General features: G+C 43.6%; 1 protein-coding gene across 2 annotated transcripts in view; it reads right to left on the bottom strand.

Moving 5' to 3' along the window:
• TDRD7 (tudor domain containing 7) overlaps window positions 1–10,230 on the bottom strand; it is a 39,113-nt gene extending 28,883 nt beyond the window's left edge. Inside the window, exons 1-4 of one of the 2 annotated variants that reach the window (XM_083419568.1) lie at window positions 9,856–10,230; window positions 5,210–5,422; window positions 3,592–3,733; window positions 2,579–2,786 (exon numbers count right to left, since the gene is read on the bottom strand). In XM_083419568.1, coding sequence (XP_083275694.1) covers window positions 2,579–2,786; window positions 3,592–3,733; window positions 5,210–5,416 — 557 coding nt within the window. In that variant the 5' untranslated portion in view covers window positions 5,417–5,422; window positions 9,856–10,230. The remainder of the gene's footprint in view (window positions 1–2,578; window positions 2,787–3,591; window positions 3,734–5,209; window positions 5,423–9,855) is intronic. The other variant, XM_083419569.1, reaches the window with a different exon arrangement.
• Between the last annotated feature and the right edge of the window lie 9,892 nt (window positions 10,231–20,122).

Raw genomic sequence — 20,122 nt, 5'->3', positions numbered from 1 at the left:
AGCCTTCTTTATGGTCCAGCTCTCACTTCCATAGATCACTACTGGGAAAACCATAGCTTTAACTATACGGACCTTTGTTGGCAAGGTGATGTCTCTACTTTTTAAAATGCTGTCTAGGTTTGTCATTGCCAACAGTCACTATTCAACCACAAACACTAGCAGAGAGGGAAGACCAGCCTGGCCCCATCTGGGTATGCATGCCCTTATATAGGTCACTACTCTGTCCTGACCTTGAAGAACTGATCTCCCTCCTCTCCCCTCCGTATTATTATTGTTAAGTCTGATGGCAAAACCTCTCTCTCTCTCTCTAAATTGAGGAGAGAGGTTTTGGGATGTAATAATTGCCTGAAAAGTGATGTGAAATCTAACAAGCAGTTTTCATGAGCTACTTTTCCTGGCCGTGCATTACAAACACAATGGGAGGATTATGAAGGCAATCAAACCGTTCCGAAATTTAGATAAACTAAATGATGGACCAAGCAAGAACATTATCTGACTCATGATTTGATGACCCATGACAGCAACAAACAATGCATGAAGAGAAGTGATGGAACAGCAGCTGAGCTTGCCAAGTTGGATTTTAGTCAGTCAAAGGAATAATTAGGGATGCTGGGGTGGGGGCGCTGAAGTACAATACTGAATCAGCAGAATTTCAGCATCAAAACCATCCACTTTCTTGTTAAGGATGCAGTAATGGGGTAGTACTGTTTCAGCTGACAACACAATACAGGCTACTGACAATATTTTAAATCGGTCTATGCCCAAATTCGTCAATACTTTTTACAGGCCATTTCACTCATGTATACTGTAGATCTAGACATAAATATCCTGCTAAAAAAAGCAGTAGAGAAATATCACTGGCCCAAGTGTAGAATTTTTCTGCAGTGAATATGAATTCAATAGTTTTAGCAAATAAATTTGGAAAGACATATGTAAAATTCCAGTCTACTAGCCATGTATTTGTCCCTAAGAAGAGTAAAAGTTGCATATATATAGTTGGTTTAATGCAAATGCATACATTAAATTCAGTAAACTAGTACAGTCATACCTCGGGTTAATGCATATCAATAATGCATATAAAAACTACTGTACAAACTTAAAATATATTGTGTATAACTTGAAATTGTTGCAAATGTCTCCACTGTTTGATATTAGTTGAAAGTGCTGCATCCTAAGATACTCAATTTAAAAAACTAATAAACTTGTGGAACTTGTGAGCCCCACAAATACTTCACAGTAGGTTCCCACAATCATGTATTTCACTCCTGGTAGTATGTGTTGTCTTCATCAAGAATTCCATATTCAATGTAACGATAAAGGTACCCCTGACCTTTAGCTCCAGTCGCGGACGACTCTGGGGTTGCGGTGCTCATCTCACTCTATAGGCCAAGGGAGCTGGGGTTTGTCTGCAGACAACCTCCAGGTCATGTGGCCAGCATGACTAAGCTGCTTCTGGCGAACCAAAGCAGCGCATGGAAATGCCGTTTACCTTCCCACCAGAGCGGTACCTATTTATCTACTTGCTCTCTGACATGCTTTCGAATTGCTAGGTGGGCAGGAGCAGGGACCGAACAACAGGAGCTCACCCCATTGCGGAGATTCGAACCACCAACCTTCTAATCGGCAACAACAAGCAGACACTCAAATATGTACAACATCCATAGAGTGAACCTAACCTTCTCTAACTGAATGAGCAAACTGACAGGCTTGGTCTTAACCTTTCATTCATCTCAAAGTTACAGTAACATATCATCGGGATGTGTGTGTAGAAGGTGGTGCAGAACAGGAGAGAGAAGGCATGAAAAACTAAAGGTTTGTTATTGGTGCAGCTTTAAACATTAGTTTATTCCCTCTGGAACATAGAAGAATCTGAGGCAAGTGAGAAAGGGGAGTCAGCGTGCAAAGGTCCTATGGATGTTTGTTTAGTAAAGACTAAGTGTGTGTGTGCGCGCGCACACACACACACACACACAGATACACATGATCTAACCTTGCTAACATGACTAACCGCTCCGAGTCTAAATTTGTAGAAAATGTGGTATATAAATAATTGATAATACTAACAATATCATATCTAGGATTTTTGCAGTGATGTAATGAGTCATAACCATTTTAAACAGGCTACTCTGCTCAGACACAATTCTGCATGCATCCCCTCACCTCACCAAAATCTCTTAAGATTTACACCAATTTACAAAACTGTTGGACACACTTTCCTCCTTCCATCTCCTACCCTTGTAGTTTTCATAAGGCAGTTTAAAAGCACAAGAAACGGGCCAGTTTGACTTTCATTGAATTTTATGTTGAAAACTTTTAATAAAAAAATGATTTAAAGAAATGGGCCATTTAAATAAAGAGCAGCAACCCCAGGGTTGAAAGGCAAAAAGATGGCAAAAAGAGTGCTTGTCTCTCTCAAATAGTGCTATAGTATTTTCAGTGTATGTTGACGCTTTGATTAGGACAGTTTTCTATACAATCAGAAGGCCATTTCCTCCCTGAACAAATGAGATTCTAGAGTGGTGTCAAGTATACCAGCTGCTTTATACCCAGTAAGTTTTCCAACAAGAGGAACTCTAACCTGTTTGTCACAGTCATGTGTCCTTGATTTAAGACTTCTTTCTGCAGAGGGGTCCCAAATTCTAGAGGCAGAGGATACGATGCAGAGCTCATGTTTTGTCTAACAACAGCACAGCTTCCTTTGCTTCTCAGCAGTGGGAGTGCAGGTCTCCTGCTTTCTTCTGTGAAATGCATGAATCCTGGCTTCCGCAGAGTACCCTTTGGCTTGCCTGCAATACAATGATGCAAGACACAAAATGTCAGCTCTCATTTTCAGATTACCTATGGTTTGGGGCACTTCAACATAAATTCTTAAGTTTACCAAAAAGATGCTGTGGCATTTGCCTCCTAGGATGGGTCATAAGGAAAGGGTTAAAATAGGTGTGATGTGATTGGCCAGTGAGAATGCAAGAGGGGAATAAAAGTTAGAGTGGGAGGTTTTTAAAGTTTTTGTTGAAGTCGAGTTAGTGGAGAGTTGAGGTTTGGGAGTTGAAGTTAGTTAAGTTGAGAGTTGAAGAAGGAAGAGGGAGGAAAAGGTTGGTAGGGTTGTACTGTGAGAGGAATTGTTAGGTGGAGTCAGATAGATAGTTGGGAATAATCAGTTTGAAGTTGTTAGGAACTAAGATTAAGAAACTGTCAAAAACTAACTGAAACCATAAGCTTGTTCCTGCATTTAAAAATAAACTTGATTATTTGTTTATGTTAAAAACAGGGGTTTGTTAACAATAGCCAACTTACAGATTTGTTAGGGCCAATTAAACTTGTTGAGAACAGTTAAAAGCACACAAGACTATTGTCTTTCTGCAATAAAAAATTATGTCCCTACTTTTATTTCCAGTATTAGTTTCCTTATGTGCTGTTTCAAGACACACATGAATAGTCAGCCAGACTGCCCTGTAACATGACTGTTCAAGAGTGTAAGTAGTTTATTTCAGTCAGCAGAATCACAACAATAGAGAAGCTCTGCGAGTGATGAGTTTGGAGTTGATTAATTCAGCATATACCCATGTGGTGTTTTGCAGCTGACAAACTTACCGACCGAAGCAAATGGAGCTGCTCTTTTCAGCCTCATGCTGCAGTTCACTTGCCGACCAGTTTTCTTTTGGGAAGTTCTCTGGCAGGCAACAAGCTGAGCAATCTGTGCAGTCTCCTGGCAAATGACCGCGCGACAGGTCACCTGATCAAGGAAAGAGGAAACCAAAAATGGAGAACCAGGTTTACCAATGACTTTTATGGGAGATACTTACATATTGAAAGCCGCTTCAGACTCGCTGCATGAAACTTAGGTAAAGGGACCCCTGACCGATAGGTCCAGTCACAGACGACTCTGGGGTTGCGGTGCTCATCTCGCTTTACTGGCCAAGGGAGCCGGCATACAGCTTCCGGGTCATGTGGCCAGCATGACTAAGCCGCTTCTGGCAAACCAGAGCAGCGCACGGAAACGCCATTTACTTTTCTGCTGGAGCAGTACCTATTTATCTACTTGCACTTTGACGTGTTTTCAAACTGCTAGGTTGGCAGGAGCAGGGACCGAGCAACGGGAGCTCACCCCGCCGCGGGGATTCGAACCACGACCTTCTGATCAGCAAGCCCTAGGCTCTGCGGTTTAAACCACAGCGCCACCCAGATTTACCAATGACTTTTATGGGAGATGCTTGCTCATTGAAAGCCACCTCAGACTCTCTGCATGAAGCTTAGGATGTGCTAAAGCAGGTGTGGGAAACCTGTGGTCCTCCAAATGTTGTTGAGACTCCAACTCCCATCACCCCAGCCAGCATGGCCAATGGACAGGGATGATGGGAGTTGAGAGTTCATTAGCATTGGAGGACCACATGTTCCCCACCCCACTGCTACAGCATTAATTTGGGAAGGTGCAATAATAGTGTACCCAATGCGTAAGAGATACGGGTCAGCGACACACTATAAAGTACTGTATAAGACTTTGCCATGCCACCTGAAAGCTAAAGCCCTGCAAAGCTTTGCAATTCATTCTAATGCAGATTTTGATTTACCCCCTTCACTAATCAAAATTTGTGATAAGACGATGGTTATCTGGACATTGTTTTCAGTCTTTGGCTCCCAAATATGTAACATGATACCTAGTCTGTTTAAGAAGGATGTGTCTTTAGTGCCCTTCCCTTCAAATGTTGAACTTGCATATTTTGCTTGTAGAGGAGGTGCTGTCATGAGTGTAACACAAAGATCTTCAGGTGAAAATGCTGTAGCAGTGGGGTGGGGGGCTTGTGGTCCTCCAAATGCTAATAAACCCTCATTAATTTCAACTCCCATCATCCGGAGGGGGCGTTTCAGTTAAAGAAATTACATTCAACTGTGCACTATAACGAACATAACCAAATTAAATTTGCTCCAGGTGAAGCATTATTTGATTTGCAGCAAAATCAACGTAAAGAAGCAAAAGGCCCTACAGCGACATTAATCTTTCGTCTGGTAACGCAATGGACAGTGTGACTATTTAACCAGAAGGTTGGTGGTTCGAGCCCACCCAGGGATGGCTGTGGTCAGGATTCCTGCACTGCAGGGGGTTGGACTAGATGACCCTTGGGGTCTCTTTCATCTCTATGATTCTATGACATTTTACAGCCAAAATACACATATACACACACAATTATTAAGCACTGTATGCATTTCTTACCTCACCAGCTTTACTAATTTCAACCCTAACAACTCCAGGGATGCTTTTTATATATCCTTCTAAATTAGAATGTCCCAGCTGCTTAAAGGGAATCAAGTCTCCAGTTAATGATTTATATTCCGCTTGCAAACGGGAAAAGGGTACTCCATGTTTATGGGATTGTAGAACAGCTCGGAGCATTTTTGCAACTAAATCCGCTTCCTGCATTTTCACCTGTAACAGAAAAGCAATGTCATTAGAATTTAAGATGCAAGTCAGCATTTCTCCTTTTTTTGACCTCTTCCATTAAGAAGCAAAAATCCAATACCATTGTGTTCAGCATTTGAGATTCAATAACCAACACAAACGAAGAAAGCACCGTGATTCCATGATTCTGAAAGAAGCCACTTGCTACAGCAAAGCCAAAAAGCTGTTTGGTTGCTAACCCAACAAGCATTCCCCATCAGATGAGCAAATGCCTTGCCAGTTATTGGCATCAAAGTGCATCACAACCAGCAGTGGTCACTGACAACTTAACTACAGGTGCCTCAGTTCAGATCCTGCACCTGCACTGCGACATTCCTTGGGCACTGATATTCTGTAAGACTAGGATAACTTACAATGTTGTTGAGAGGACAAAATGGGATAACTCATGCATGAGCCGGAGTTACTCAAACGAAAGCAACGATAAAAATGTCAGTTCTCTGTAAGAAGAGGCTTCCTTTTTGTATTTACATAATAGCATCAGCAGCTTCTTAGAATTTCAACCAACAGGCTTGGCAAATATAATGCAGAAAAAAATTGCAAAATGTATGCTAACTCAAGAGGAGACAAATGCACAGATCTATTGATATGTTCCAAAGTTTTGGCACAGGGTATCTCAGTTTAGGTATACAAGCCTAGAACGGCTCAACATCCCCGCCCCCCCCCCCCCGCAAAGGGATAAACGACACAGGAAATAGGTGACTTATTGCTTGAGGTGTGACACCTGTATTCTTACACATCATCATGTTGATTTTATGAACAGACAGAGTGGAACCACCCTTAACCTCCTAAACCAGGGATGTGGAGCCTGGGGGTTGGGATTCCACTAATGAGTCCTGTCAGCAAAAACTTCACTTGTGCAACAGGGCATCCTGCCTTCTGAAATTGGCTTGAGGGGAAGGAGAACTCCCAAAACAGTACAAAGGGGAGGAAAAGGAAGATTGCTCTGTCTGACAAGCTAAAATACTTGCCCTGACTGAATGTATCAAAGATATGCTGCTTTAATCTACCTTCCTGCAAATGTGTATGTTTATTAACTTTAACATTGAGGCTATACACTACACTTTATTAATCCATTCCTTTAATATTAGTATGCTGCGTAGCCTATCGTTTAAGTGGCTGAAACTATTCTTGCTGTTGCTAAAAGACTTCCTACTAATTCCAAACAATTCCTTTAAGACAACCAAGTAAAATATACAGTTAGAAGGTACAGCATATTCAGTAGAATCATTTTGTTAATCAAGTTTTATTGGCCCAGTTTGCATATCACCATAAACCATGTGAATGAGCAGCATGTTAGTTTATACTGTCCAAGAGTTCTTTGAGTGCTTCTCCCCTGTCATGGATTACACAAGCCAGAATCTGGCTTGTTGTGTTGTCCAAACGAGGCTCATGATTTGTTTCTATGCTGCCCACATTCTGTTCTGCCTACCACTGCAGATATAAGCAGTCAACTGGACAAAATAGGTAGAATCTGAGAGGGCTATCAAATACTTTTACAAACATCACAAGGTGGAGTCTATAGGGGCCAACTGACCATGTCAAGTAATCTCCAAGAGAGGATGGCAAGCACAGGAGAACACAAAGGTTGAGACAGTCCCCACTTTGTCAACAGCCGTCCCCCATGGTTATTTTGTCAAAAACAAATGCTGTCATTTGTTTTAAAAGAGCACAGATAAAGTACACATCTCCCAAGAGCAGCTTCCTAAGTTGTTTTTTAAAGTGTTGTAAAATATTAAAGAATGTATATATTTATATCCTTCTCAATTCATCTGGCACAGGTGATTCATATGCACATCAGCTGGTCTAGCTGGCTGGTGGCCCACCCCAAAAAAGCCTTGCCACTCAAGACCTAGAACATGGAAATGCCCATTATGTACCAAGTTCTTTAAAAGTTCTGATTTCATACTACAGGAAAATTGGGATGACATGAGTTTATGAAGTTTGCCCACAGTACTTAAGGGAAACTTTGGTCCCAACTTTACCCCTGCATCTTCAACATGGGGATAATACTATCCTATCCTGCAAGGCTGTTGCTAGATAATTACTTGAAGCTCACAGAACACATTTTATAATACTTTATAACAACTATTTGGGGAAAGATAAAGGGACCCCTGACCATTAGGTCCAGTCGTGGCCGACTCTGGGGTTGCGCACTCATCTCGCTTTATTTGCCAAGGTAGCCGGTGTGCAGCTTCCGGGTCATGTGGCCAGCTTGACTAAGCCGCCTCAGGCGAACCAGAGCAGCGCACGGAAACGCCGTTTACCTTCCCACCGGAGCGGCACCTATTTATCTACTTGCACTTTTGATGTGCTTTCGAACTGCTAGGTTGACAGGAGCAGGGACCGAGCAATGGGAGCTCACCCTGCCACGGGGATTCGAACCGCTGACCTTCTGATCGGCAAGTCCTAGGCTCTGTGGTTTAACCCACAGTGCCACCCACGTCCCTATAACAACTATTATTTATTATCAATCAAAATAGGAACATAATTGATGGGTAACAGCTTTAGAAAGCTTGTTAGAATTAATTGCTTAGGATCACTTTATAAATCTGCATCTGGTTCACACACAATGCTAAACTATGGTTTAGGGCTATGTGCTTGTGTCCCCCACACCCCTCAGAGCCTTGAGTTGATTAGAAACATTCACTTTCACTTCTAGTTAATTGTGAGTCTACCTGTACAGTACTGAGAACTGTGGTTATTCTTAGCTATGGTTTAGAGATACAAGCCAACTTCATTAAACCATGGTGTGAAGTTGGCTTTCCCACTAACCACAGTTTGACTAACAGCACATTGTCTGAGTTTGGATATAAGAAGTAACTGTGCTCATCTTAAAGCTAAGCAAAAACTTTCATTTGCTTTCTCTGTATCACCACACTAGAGCATTGCACATGAGCCCAAAGCTCATTCATACAACACTAAACTGTATTCAACACCCTATTGTGTCTTTTTAGAAAGTTTAAAGTGAGCACCCATAAAGTAAATTCCAACACTGACATGAATTTCCGGAGGTCATGTCAGCCCATGGCAGCAAAAACAAAACATCTTGTGGCGCCTTAAAGTCCAAACATTTTTAAATGGCATATGCCTCCATAAACTCCACTTCTGTCAAGGAAAGCTTATGCCATAAAACATTAGTTTGACTTTAAAGTGCTAAAGTCTCTTTTGTTGTTTTTATTGATATGAAGTCCTGATGGATTTGCGGGGGGGGGGGGGGGGCGGAGAGAAAAAACTGAAAGGAAAAAAGCACCATCAGTTTCCCCCATTTTTTCCAGCCCCTCCCCCAAACTTGCTTTTGAAAAATGCTAACTTTTAGTTTTATTGTTTTAACTGTTCGTAAACAGATAAAACGATATAATTATCATTTGTTGAGGTTTTCAACAATTAGCAGTGTACTGTGTGACTTTTTTTAATTAAATAAATCAGGAAAGAAAAACAACAGAAAAATCAGGGGCGGGGACAGGTATTTCTTCTTCATTGTTCCAGGTCTCCCCCCACCTCAGGCCTTCATGTATGCCCCAATAAATTCATTTCAGATTGATGCCATTTATCAGGCGTATGGCACTAGATGTTGACATTCAGAGTTTAGATTATAAGCGCCAGCAACACAGGGAAGCAGATATCAAGACTATCTATGACAAGCCAGGAATAAATTCAGAGATATCGTGTGTGTGTGTTAAAGGTGTGTATGTGAAGGAGATGGATAAAGAGAGAGCCCACAGACCCACCTCCTCGCCAAACAACATCAGAGTGGGGGAAGTGACCAATACAGAATAATATTATTAGAACATTATTATTTACTGAATTTATATACCGCCCTAGAAGCAGGATAGAAACATTTTGAATAAATGAATGTTTAAGAATGTAAACAGTTCAGCAAGACAACCAGGAGCTCTAGTGATAGATGAGTGTTAAGTCAGATTAGTGACGATGACATTGGGTGGTATTTATTAATTGTTATTACATTTATTAAATTTATATACTGCCAGGGCGGTTCATAGAATAAAATCAAGATGTAAAAACCACGAAATACCTAATAAAAATAAAAACAAGAACCCAATATCACCCCCCCCCGGAAAAGAACACATTTTTAAAGGAGAGCATAGGATGTAAATGCCAGGAAGGCCTGGCATTATTATTTCCTGAATTTATATATGATGACAGCTCGGCGAAGCCGGGCTATATTAATGCACGGGGTCAGGCGGCGAGCAGCGCAAAGGCTGACGCGGGTTCCTCGGTTCCCACGTTACGCCCGTGCGCAAAAGGGAATGTAAAAAAAAAAGGGACTGCGCCCGAGGAGAGCAGGCGCGGAGCGAGACCAAACCCAGCGCATGTTGTTTATTATTTTCTGAGGGTTTATTATTTTTTGAGGAGGGGAGGGGGGAATAGTCACCACTCACCCAGGCCCGCGGCGACCCCGAGGGGTCTCGGCCCGGCCCGCTCCCCGCAGCCTCCTGCTCGCCGTCCGCTTCTCCCGGCCCGCCACGGCCTCCTGACTCGCGCAGCGCCGCGCGACCCCGCTGCTGCTGCCGCCTCCTGCTCCTCCTCCTCCTCCTGGGCTACGCGGCCGACTGCGGAGCCGACCCGCCCTCTCTCGCTCTCCCTCAAGCCGCTTTTATGACGAAACAAGACCAGGCCGGCCGGGAGCGAAACCCCCCGCCCCCCTTTCCGGACGTGCCGAAGGAGGAGGCGGGTCAGGTAAAATGGCCGCGCATGCTCGCTCGCCCGCGCCTGGAGCGCCGGTTTGCCCAGCCCCGCAAAAGGCCTCTCCGGCAAAGCCACGCCACGCCCTCGGCACGTGAAGGCCGCCAATCGAATTCGGGGGCGCGAGGCGGTTGAAAAGCCAATGAGGAGGAGGGTTCCGGAGACGTGACTCTGTCAACATTCCACGCACCCGCCCCCCCCACGCCCCGCTTAGATTTCGAATAGGAGTTCTGGGTTCTTGGCCCAACGCAATTTGAACCTGAATTATTATTCATTGAACGTTGAAAGTGTTGTTGTTGTTGTTCAAATTCATATTTTTTTTAAAAAAAACTTTTTTATTCAAAATTAAAACAAAACATATTATCCAGAAACTTGCTGGTCATTGACCATATTAAAGATATTTGAATTTATTATCCAGAAACATATCATCTTTATTTTTTCCCCATTTTTCCTCCCATACAAAACCCACCCACTGCCAACACCAGCTTCCCTCAGTTCCAGTCCTTGATTTCTCTAAGAATGCTGTTTTCTGCATGTTACACAGTTGTTGTTTGTTGTTTAGTCGTGTCCGCCTCTTCGTGACCCCCTGGACCAGAGCACGCCAGGCACTCCTGTCTTCCACCGCCTCCCGCAGTTTGGTCAAACTCATGCTGGTAGCTTCAAGAACACTGTCCAACCATCTCGTCCTCTGTCGTCCCCTTCTCCTTGTGCCCTCCATCTTTCCCAAGATCAGGGTCTTTTCCAGGGAGTCTTCTCTTCTCATGAGGTGGCCAAAGTATTGGAGCCTCAGCTTCATGATCTGTCCTTGCAGTGAGCCCTCAGGGCTGATTTCCTGAAGAATGGATAGGTTTGATCTTCTTGCAGTCCATGGGACTCTCAAGAGTCTCCTCCAGCACCATAATTCAAAAGCATCAATTCTTCGGCGATCAGCCTTCTTTATGGTCCAGCTCTCACTTCCATACATCACTACTGGGAAAACCATGGCTTTAACTATACAGACCTTTGTTGGCAAGGTGAAGTCTCTGCTTTTTAAGATGCTGTCTAGGTTTATCATCGCTTTTCTCCCAAGAAGCAGGCGTCTTTTAATTTCTTTTAATTTTGTGGCTGCTGTCACCATCTGCAGTGATCATGGAGCCCAAGAAAGTAAAATCTCTCACTGCCTCCATTTCTTCCCCTTCTATTTGCCAGGAGGTGATGGGCCCAGTGGCCATGATCTTGGGGTTTTTTTATGTTGAGCTTCAGACCATATTTTGAGCAGAAATTTGAGTGTGTTGTTTCTCTCCTGTCTGTCAGGATACCTGATAATGCCTTATCTGATTGCCTTTTCTGGGTAGCCTGTCCATTCCTTTTAGATGGTAAATACTTAAAGTAGTTCCTGAATCTCTTACGCATATTGATAGTGTGCTCAGCTTAACAGATACTTTCCAGACTGTATTTACAGGGAGGTGTAAGCCCCTACAGTCCAAAGACAATTGGAAAGCTTTTCCCATTTCCTTCCTCCTTGCTGAGAAATATTTGAGGTCAATTTGGGAGAGTCAAAATGACTTCAAGATTGTTCTCCTGTTCTATTTCAGACACATGGTTTATATACTTATGTATGTGTTTGCCTTGTACATTTATGAACATTTATTTTATATATATAAGACCTTAGAATTCCTATAACAATTATTATTATTCACACCTCCCCAACTAGAGTTGCCACTTTTGTTCTGGCAAAATACAGGACAGGGTGACTGGGGGTGGGTTTTTCCTTTTCTTCATCTGGTGGCAAAGTGACTTCAAAGCAATCTGTTCCAATCTATTGCAGCCTAACAGGATGGCCTCTTTAGAATTTGTCACACACATATGCACATGAATGTGTAAATCTGTCTGTGCTTGGCTATACCCAGATCTTAAATACATGACCTTTCACACACTTTGGAGGGTTTCTGTAACTTGGCAGAGAGAGGGGGGGGGGAGAGAGAGAGAGAAGACCTGAAATACAGGTATCAATACAGGATGTAGAATTTTTCCTTGAATTATGGGACAATTCTGTATTACACAGGACAGGTGTCATGGAAATTCTGCTCACTATTGATCCAGAGTAGAATCTCAACGTATAGTTAGCAGAATAAAAACTTAAACACGTTGCGGGATTCCCTCAAAATGGACCAGAGGCAGTTGTATTTCATCCAGCAGAGCTTTACTGCTACTGAAGGCAAATGAGCATAATGGTCACAAATCCAATACATTCAGGATTGGCACTGTCCATACGTTAAGCAGACTTAACTTAAACTTACAGTAACTTACAATAAGACTAAACCTTAACACTAAGCATACCATGTACAGAACACCACACCAAAAGGAAAAGAGATAGAAAGAGAAAATGAAACCCAGGCTCCTTCTGGCCTTACTATATAGTTAGCATGACCTTGACAGAAAGAGATAAGAGAACCAGTTTAAGCCATCTGCACTCAGCTTCTCAGAAGGTAACCCAAACATCATGAACCTTCTGCTTGTTTCTTTCACACAGAGATGCTTCCAGAAGCTTCTTGAATTAATTAGAATAGCAAAGATCTCTACACATCAAATCAATACTTTCTGTACTAAGAAATGCAAACTGACACATACAGCTCAAGTGTTGTGTGTGCAGATTGCTGGGTCTCAAACCCTTGGTGAATTAGCAGCTTCCCCTGCAATGTGAGGACAGGCTCTGGCGGATTGAGCGGACAAGATCAATTAGTCAAGAAGGCGGTTTCTGCCCGAGCTGTAGAGGGAAATGAGAGGCAGATGGGGCTTATCATCCTGGGAAGGTAGCCCATCTAGGAGAAGGAAAATTCAGGTCCTAAACTTCCACTGCCTTGCCTGTCCAGACTCATAAATTTCAATATGGTTTTTTAAATCTATTCTACTGTTAATTTTAATTATTTTTAAATGTTTTTAAATTGTCTTTAACTGTTTTTATGTTTTTTATGTTTTTAATGTTTTAAGCAGAGACATCACCTTGCCAACAATGGTCCACATAGTTAAAGCTATGGCTTTCCCAGTAGTGATGTATGGAAGTGAGAGCTGGACCATAAAGAAGGCTGATTGGCGAAGAATTGATGCTTTTGAATTATGGGGCTGGAGGAGACTCTTGAGAGTCCCATGGACTGCAAGAAGACCAAACCTCTCCATTCTGAAGGAAATCAGTCCTGAATGCTCACTGGGAGGACAGATCGTGAAGCTGAGGTTCCAAGACTTTGGCCACCTCATGAGAAGAGAAGACTCCCTGGAAAAGACCCTGATGCTGGGAAAGATGGAGGGCACAAGGAGAAGGGGACGACAGAGGACGAGATGGTTGGACAGTGTTCTCGAAGCTACCAGCATGAGTTTGACCAAACTGCGGGAGGCAGTGGAAGACAGGAGTGCCTGGCGTGCTCTGGTCCATGGGGTCACGAAGAGTCGGACACAACTAAACAACAACAACAACAAACATCCGTTGCCTTGCCTATTCAGATTCATAAATTTAAATTAATTTTTTAAATCTCTTCTACTGTTAATTTTAATTGTTTTAAAATGTTTTAAAATTGTCTTTAACTGTTCTTATGTTTTTGAAGTTTTAAATATTTTTTGTTACAGGTAGGTAGCTGTGTTGGTCTGCCGTAGATGAAACAAAATTATTATTATTATTATTATTATTATTATTATTATTATTATTATTATTATTTTAAATCCTTCCAATAGCACCTTAGAGACCAACTAAGTTTGTTATCGGTATGAGCTTTCGTATGCATGCACACAAAAGCTCATACCAATAACAAACTTAGTTGGTCTCTAAGGTGCTACTGGAAGGAATTAATATTTTTTGATGTTTTTAATATTTCTTGTAAAGTTTTACTACAATCCAGCAGTATATAAATTTTGTTCGATAAGAATAAAAATAAAATAGCCCCAAAAAACAGGAGGGCACCACGCTGGCAAAAGCATGTTAAGAGGATGTCACATTATAGTATTGTTTCTGAAAGGTTTAAAGTGCTAAAAAAATATTTCCATCATTTCAGACCCGACAGTGCCAACGTGCTCTTTACTTGTGAAATGTTGACTACAGATGTTTTCCCAGCTTTTAAAACAATTCTCTTTGCTCCTGAGGTGAAAGCCCAAGCCTTCTGTTCCTTACTATCTTGCTGTGTTAGCTTACTGTAATATTTCATAGTTGGTGATAATGGATAGGGAGTGGCTATCCGAGGACAGAAAGCACTATGCAAGCTAAACTAAAGGAAACGAAAGTGAAGTGGGGAAAGGGAACATACGTACAGCATGAGCAATTTAATAAAAAGCTAAAGTGAGACCTCTAGCTGCAGCAGAAACATAATGCATTTGCTGAATGTTTGTCCAACACTTCACATATTGGAATATCGGAAGCTGGCTTATACCGTCAGAACATTGGTGTATAGAAGGAGAATTCCTGGGTGCCAAGATTCAGGCTTGGAGCAAGTACTTTTTGGTGAGAGAACCTCAGCAGATATTTAAAATCACAAAATGTGCAGCAAAGTAAAGCCTGAAAATACAGGCTGCGAGACCTTTAAAATATGCCCTTGTGAGTTCCAAAACTTCTGACTTCTCTTTATTGTTTTATTGCTGACCTCTGACTGACTCCAGTTTCTGACAATTAAATAGATCTTTGCATGTTGTTTATATGAGGCTGGTTATCTGTCAGCAATAAAACACCCAGTGTCAGTGAAGTTCAGAAGAAGAGGAGTTTGGATTTGATATCCCGCTTTATAACTACCCTAAGGAGTCTCAAAGTGGCTAACAATCTCCTTTCCCTTCCTCCCCACAACAAACACTCTGTGAGGTGAGTGAGGCTGAGAGACTTCAGAGAAGTGTGACTAGCTCAAGGTCACCCAGCAGCTGCATGTGGAGGAGTCGGGAATCGAACCCGGTTCACCAGATTACAAGTCCACCGCTCTGAACCACTACACCACACTGGCTCAGAATCAGAAGTGGAAGCAGATGGGGGTCAAGAGGCAGAGATGAGGCAGGCTGCTGAAGAAGCCAGGACAGCTCCCCCTCCTGCTGTGACTCAAGTGAGGACTTAAGTTGGCTACGTTTGCTAAGTCCCCACTTAGCTAACTTAAGTTGGCTTGGTGAGCAGTTAGGTGGGCCAGGTGGGCACTTAGGAGAGCTAGATGGCCACTTAAGTGGGCACTTAATTGGGCTTGGTGGGCACTTAAGTTAGCTAAGTGGAGACTTAACCAACTGAGCCTACTTAAGTCCCCACTTAGCCAATTTAGCCCACTGAAGCCCATTCAGTTTGGGGGGGGGTGGCGCAGAAAGTGGGTTTTGCGGCACAAAACAGCTCCAAAGCAGCACACCATGTTGGTTCTGGTGAATCAGACAAGGTTGGGTTTGGAGCTGTTTAATTGTGAGCCCAGCTGGAGTGTCAACTACAGTGGTACCTTGGGTTACATATGCTTCAGGTTACATACGCTTCAGGTTACAGACTCCGCTAACCTAGAAATAGTGCTTCAGGTTAAGAACTTTGCTTCAGGATAAGAACAGATGGCACAGCAGCAGCAGGAGGCCCCATTAGCTAAAGTGGTGCTTCAGGTTAAGAACAGTTTCTGGTTAAGAACGGAACTCCGGAACGAATTAAGTACTCAGTTTGAGGGCCGGCACAAAACGCTGAATTTGCGGCACAAAACTAGCACTAAACTTTGGCACCTGTTTGGAGTCAATTGGACAAGGTTGGATTTTTTGCCATTAACCCGTGACCCCGATTTGCTGTCAATTACTTGGTCTGGGGGGTGGCATGAAATGTGGGGTTTGCGGCACAAAATAGCACTAAACGAGAACTAAACTTTGGTATCAGTTTTCAGGGAACCCGGAATTTTGGGGTCGCATGTTAATGAAGCTCCCTGTTACCTCTTCAGCTTCTGACACTTCCTCCCAGTCTTCTCCCTCTTTTCCCTCTGGTCACCCATTATCATCCCACCACCAATCCCCTGGCTCTGAGCCTTCTTCCCCTGGGGGTTCCCTTGGCGGTTCCCCAGCTAATTCCTCCCACCATTCCTCTGCATCCACCCAGTCCATAACATTATTCTATACATTCCAACCTGACCTGGTGGTGCCAGAGACAGAACCTGTAGCCTTCTGCATGCAAAGCGGGAGTGCTACCACTAAGCTACAGCCTTTCTCGTAGGCACAACATCTGATCTGTTGTGATTTGGGGTGTGTGTGTGTGTGTGTGTGTGTGTGTGTGTGGAGAGCTCTAATTTGCAAAGGACCAAAAACAGCCCAATGAGAACTAAGAGTGCTCTGAGGGACAGAATGCTCAGTGACTTGGCTGGTGTGAATAAAAACTCTCTCCCTTTCCCCTCGGTGTGTGTGTGTGTGTGTTGGGAGGGAGTTACTGGATTTCTGAACAGCAGCACTCTATAATGCAACATGTCTTTGCAGATTCCTCTTGCCGCTACTATTCTCATTCCAGGCCACTTTCCCATTGAGGATTGCTGAAGGTGGGCCAGATCCAGAGCTCCCTCACCCCCTGTGGGCCACTTTGATAGATGGGTGAAACCACCCACCTGTCAATCACTTTCCAATTCTTTCCTCGCTTCCTTCGCAGCCACAGCTTCAAACAGTGCCTATATTTTCCTTCGATGCTCAGCTTGAACTCAAGCCAGGCTGATCAGGTGCCATGTACTTTAGGAACAAAATCATAAAAGGAAACAGGCCGGTACATGTAAATCTCGGCAGATTAAGCATAGGATTACCAGTTTATTTGTTTTTCTTTTCCAGGTGTCGTTTTTGTGCCTTTAATACCACTTCTACGCACAAAGAAATATTGCGGGCAGAACAGGTTCTGCAGCACAGGGCAGTCTCTATGTAAGAGACCAAATGGTACCAGAGTTAGTACGGCCAGAATGCAATCTGGAGAACATGCAGTTACCTTTTAATGCAGTGATAAAGAGGAAGAGGAAGAAGGTGCAGTTTATACTATAAATTGGAATCAAGTGGTGAAGCTTTCCCCACTCTGTCAATTCAGACTGCAGGAGATGCATTGCATATATACCTGCTCCCAGTTGGGAGGCAATGGGTGGGACCAAATCTCTCCTTGCACAAAGAAATATAGCTTGTCAAGGTGATAACGAGGCTGAACCATGGGTGTAGCCAGGATTTATGGGTGGGGCTGGACCGAGCTACCTGCGACACGATTGGCTAGTTTGCGGAAGCCACGCCTGTCGCTCAGTCGGGTAGCCAGTTGCGTGACTAGAATGTGTTAGGATATTTCCGTTCCACCTTAAAAGGGAGCAGGATGTTTGCGTCACAGCCTGCGTATTTCCTGTTTCACAGGATGTTTCTGTTGTGTCTTTGCTTTCGTTTTCTCTCTCTGTGCCGGAGACACTGAAGCAGGCAGTCATGTTTTCTCTTTGTTCTGACCAACGCTGAATAAAGTTGTAAATATGCTCTCCTGAGTGCATCTTTCGCTGTGTGCATTATCTGCTGATAGAGCATGCATCGGCTCTGGAATGTGGCAAGCTATTTCTGGAGCTCGTGTCGCTAATTGCTGATACTGCGTGTCTACGGGAGATTGATGGACGTCCGGAGACGACGTGGAGTCATGATGGACTTTGTCTCCCCGGCAGTAGAATCATAGAATCATAGAGTTGGAAGAGACCACAAGGGCCATTGAGTCCAACCCCCTGCCAAGCAGGAAACACCATCAGAGAACTCCTGACATATGGTTGTCAAGCCTCTGCTTAAATACCAACATCATCATCCAAGTGGCCTCAGTGAGCATTACAATTTTGAATATTCTGATTATTTCTACTTTTAGTTAAGTATTTTTATTTTTTTACTTGACTGCTGGGCACCTGCCCTCCCTGCTTCCCGGGTTATGCTCATGGGCTGAACCATTATCCCTGACCTGATTAGTTAAACTATGGAAGACACTGCGTAGCTTTATAATAGGTAAAGGTAAAGGGACCCCTGACCGTTAGGTCCAGTCGTGGCCGACTCTGGGGTTGCGGCGCTCATTTCGCTTTATTGGTCGAGGGAGCCGGCATACAGCTTCCGGGTCATGTGGCCAGCATGACTAAGCCACTTCTGGCGAACCAGAGTAGTGCACAGAAATGCCATTTACCTTCCCGCCGGAGCGGTACCTATTTATCTACTTGCACTTTGACATGCTTTCGAACTGCTAGGTTGGCAGGAGCAGGGACCGAGCAATGGGAGCTCACCCCGTCGCGGGGATTCAAACCACCGACCTGATGGGCAAGTCCTATGCTCCACCCGCGTCCCAGTAGCTTTATAATAGAATTGGACAAATTCATGGAGAATATGGCAATGAATAGCTGCTAGCTATGATGACTGTACTCTGCCTCCATGACCAGGGACAGTAATGCTTCTGAACAGCAGTTACTGGAAGCCACAGAAGCTGTTCTGCTTGCTAGAAATAACCTTCTTCTTTGTTGGCGGTCACTTGTAGCCGAGTAAGATTGTCTTCCATGAATACGGTCCTAGCAGTGTGTCCGTAGGTGACTGTGGAGGCCAATTCTGGATCCACACATCCTTCCACAGTGGGGACATAGGTTTCCGGGTGGGAGTTGATCACGGCGTGGATTTGCCAAGCGTGCCTTCCTCTTAGCTCATTTCTCCCTTTCATCCTGAGTTCAAGCGTCTTCAAAGTCCATGACACCTTTGGTAAAGGCTGTTCTCCAATTGGAGCACTCGCAGGCCGGTGTTTCCCAATTGTCAGTGTTTATACTACTTTTTTAAAAAAAGATTTGGCTTGAGGGTCTTTAAGCCTCTTTTGTTGACCAATAGCATTACACTTTCCATTTTTAAGTTCGGAATAGAGTAGTTGCTTTGGAAGACGATAATCAGGCATCCGCACAACATGACCAGTCCAATGAAGTTGATGTTGAAGAATCATTGCTTCAACACTGGTGATTTTTGCTTCTTTTCCACAGCAAACCTTTAGAGGGGTAAGCCATGTTACTCTGTGGCAGTAGAAATAACCAAGAGCATGGGTAAGCAAACTAAGGCCCGGGGGCTGGATCCGGCCCAATTGCCTTCTAAATCCGGCCCACAGACGGTCCAGGAATCAACGTGTTTTTACATGAGTAGAATGTGTCCTTTAATTTAAAATGCATCTCTGGGTTATTTGTGGGGCCTGCCTGGTGTTTTTACATGAGTAGAATGTGTGCTTCTATTTAAAATGCATCTCTGGGTTATTTGTGGGACATAGGAATTTGTTCATTCCCCCCCCCCCCAATATAGTCCAGCACCCCACAAGGTCTGACTGAGGGACAGTGGACCGGCCCCCTGCTGAAAAAGTTTGCTGACCCCTGACGAATAGTCTTTTGGCATCTTAGACTAGGCAATTATCTCCAGCCCCTAGATGGCAGATTGAGTTGGCCCGCTGGCCACCCCATCTCAGTCTTCCCTTCTATAGTGAGAGGTAAGGCATTCTACTTAAATGATAGTCATTGTTTTGAAATGTTCACATATACCTACAAATCAACACACACACACACTTTCTACAAATCACTGTCATAACATTTTGTCCTCTTTTTTGGCAGTGTGTAAGTGATCACCCTGGTGGAGAAACCCAAAATGTCTACTAGTTAGTTTATGCTACACAGGGGAATCCAGGCATGTCACTCCTATTGCCAGTTTTCTATGTACAAGAAATCATTAATTTTTTTTAAATGGGGGTGGCATTTTGTTGGGTGATCTTTCACCAGTACAGTGGTACCTCGGGTTACATATGCTTCAGGTTACAGACTCTGCTAACCCAGAAATAGTACCCCGGGTTAAGAATTTTGCTTCAGGATGAGAACAGAAATCATGCTCTGGTGGCGTGGCAGCAGCAAGAGGCCCCATTAGCTACAGTGGTACTTCAGGTTAAGAGCAGTTTCAGGTTAAGAACAAACGAATTAAGTACTTAACCCGAGGTACCACTGTAGTATGAAATGGTACAGTCATACTGAGAGCCGA

Source organism: Podarcis tiliguerta, assembly GCF_965153285.1.
Source record: "Podarcis tiliguerta genome assembly, chromosome: 17".
Lineage (NCBI taxonomy): Eukaryota > Metazoa > Chordata > Lepidosauria > Squamata > Lacertidae > Podarcis > Podarcis tiliguerta.
The sequence above is the reverse complement of the archived record's forward strand: the minus strand, read 5'-3'. Positions and strand labels throughout refer to the sequence as shown.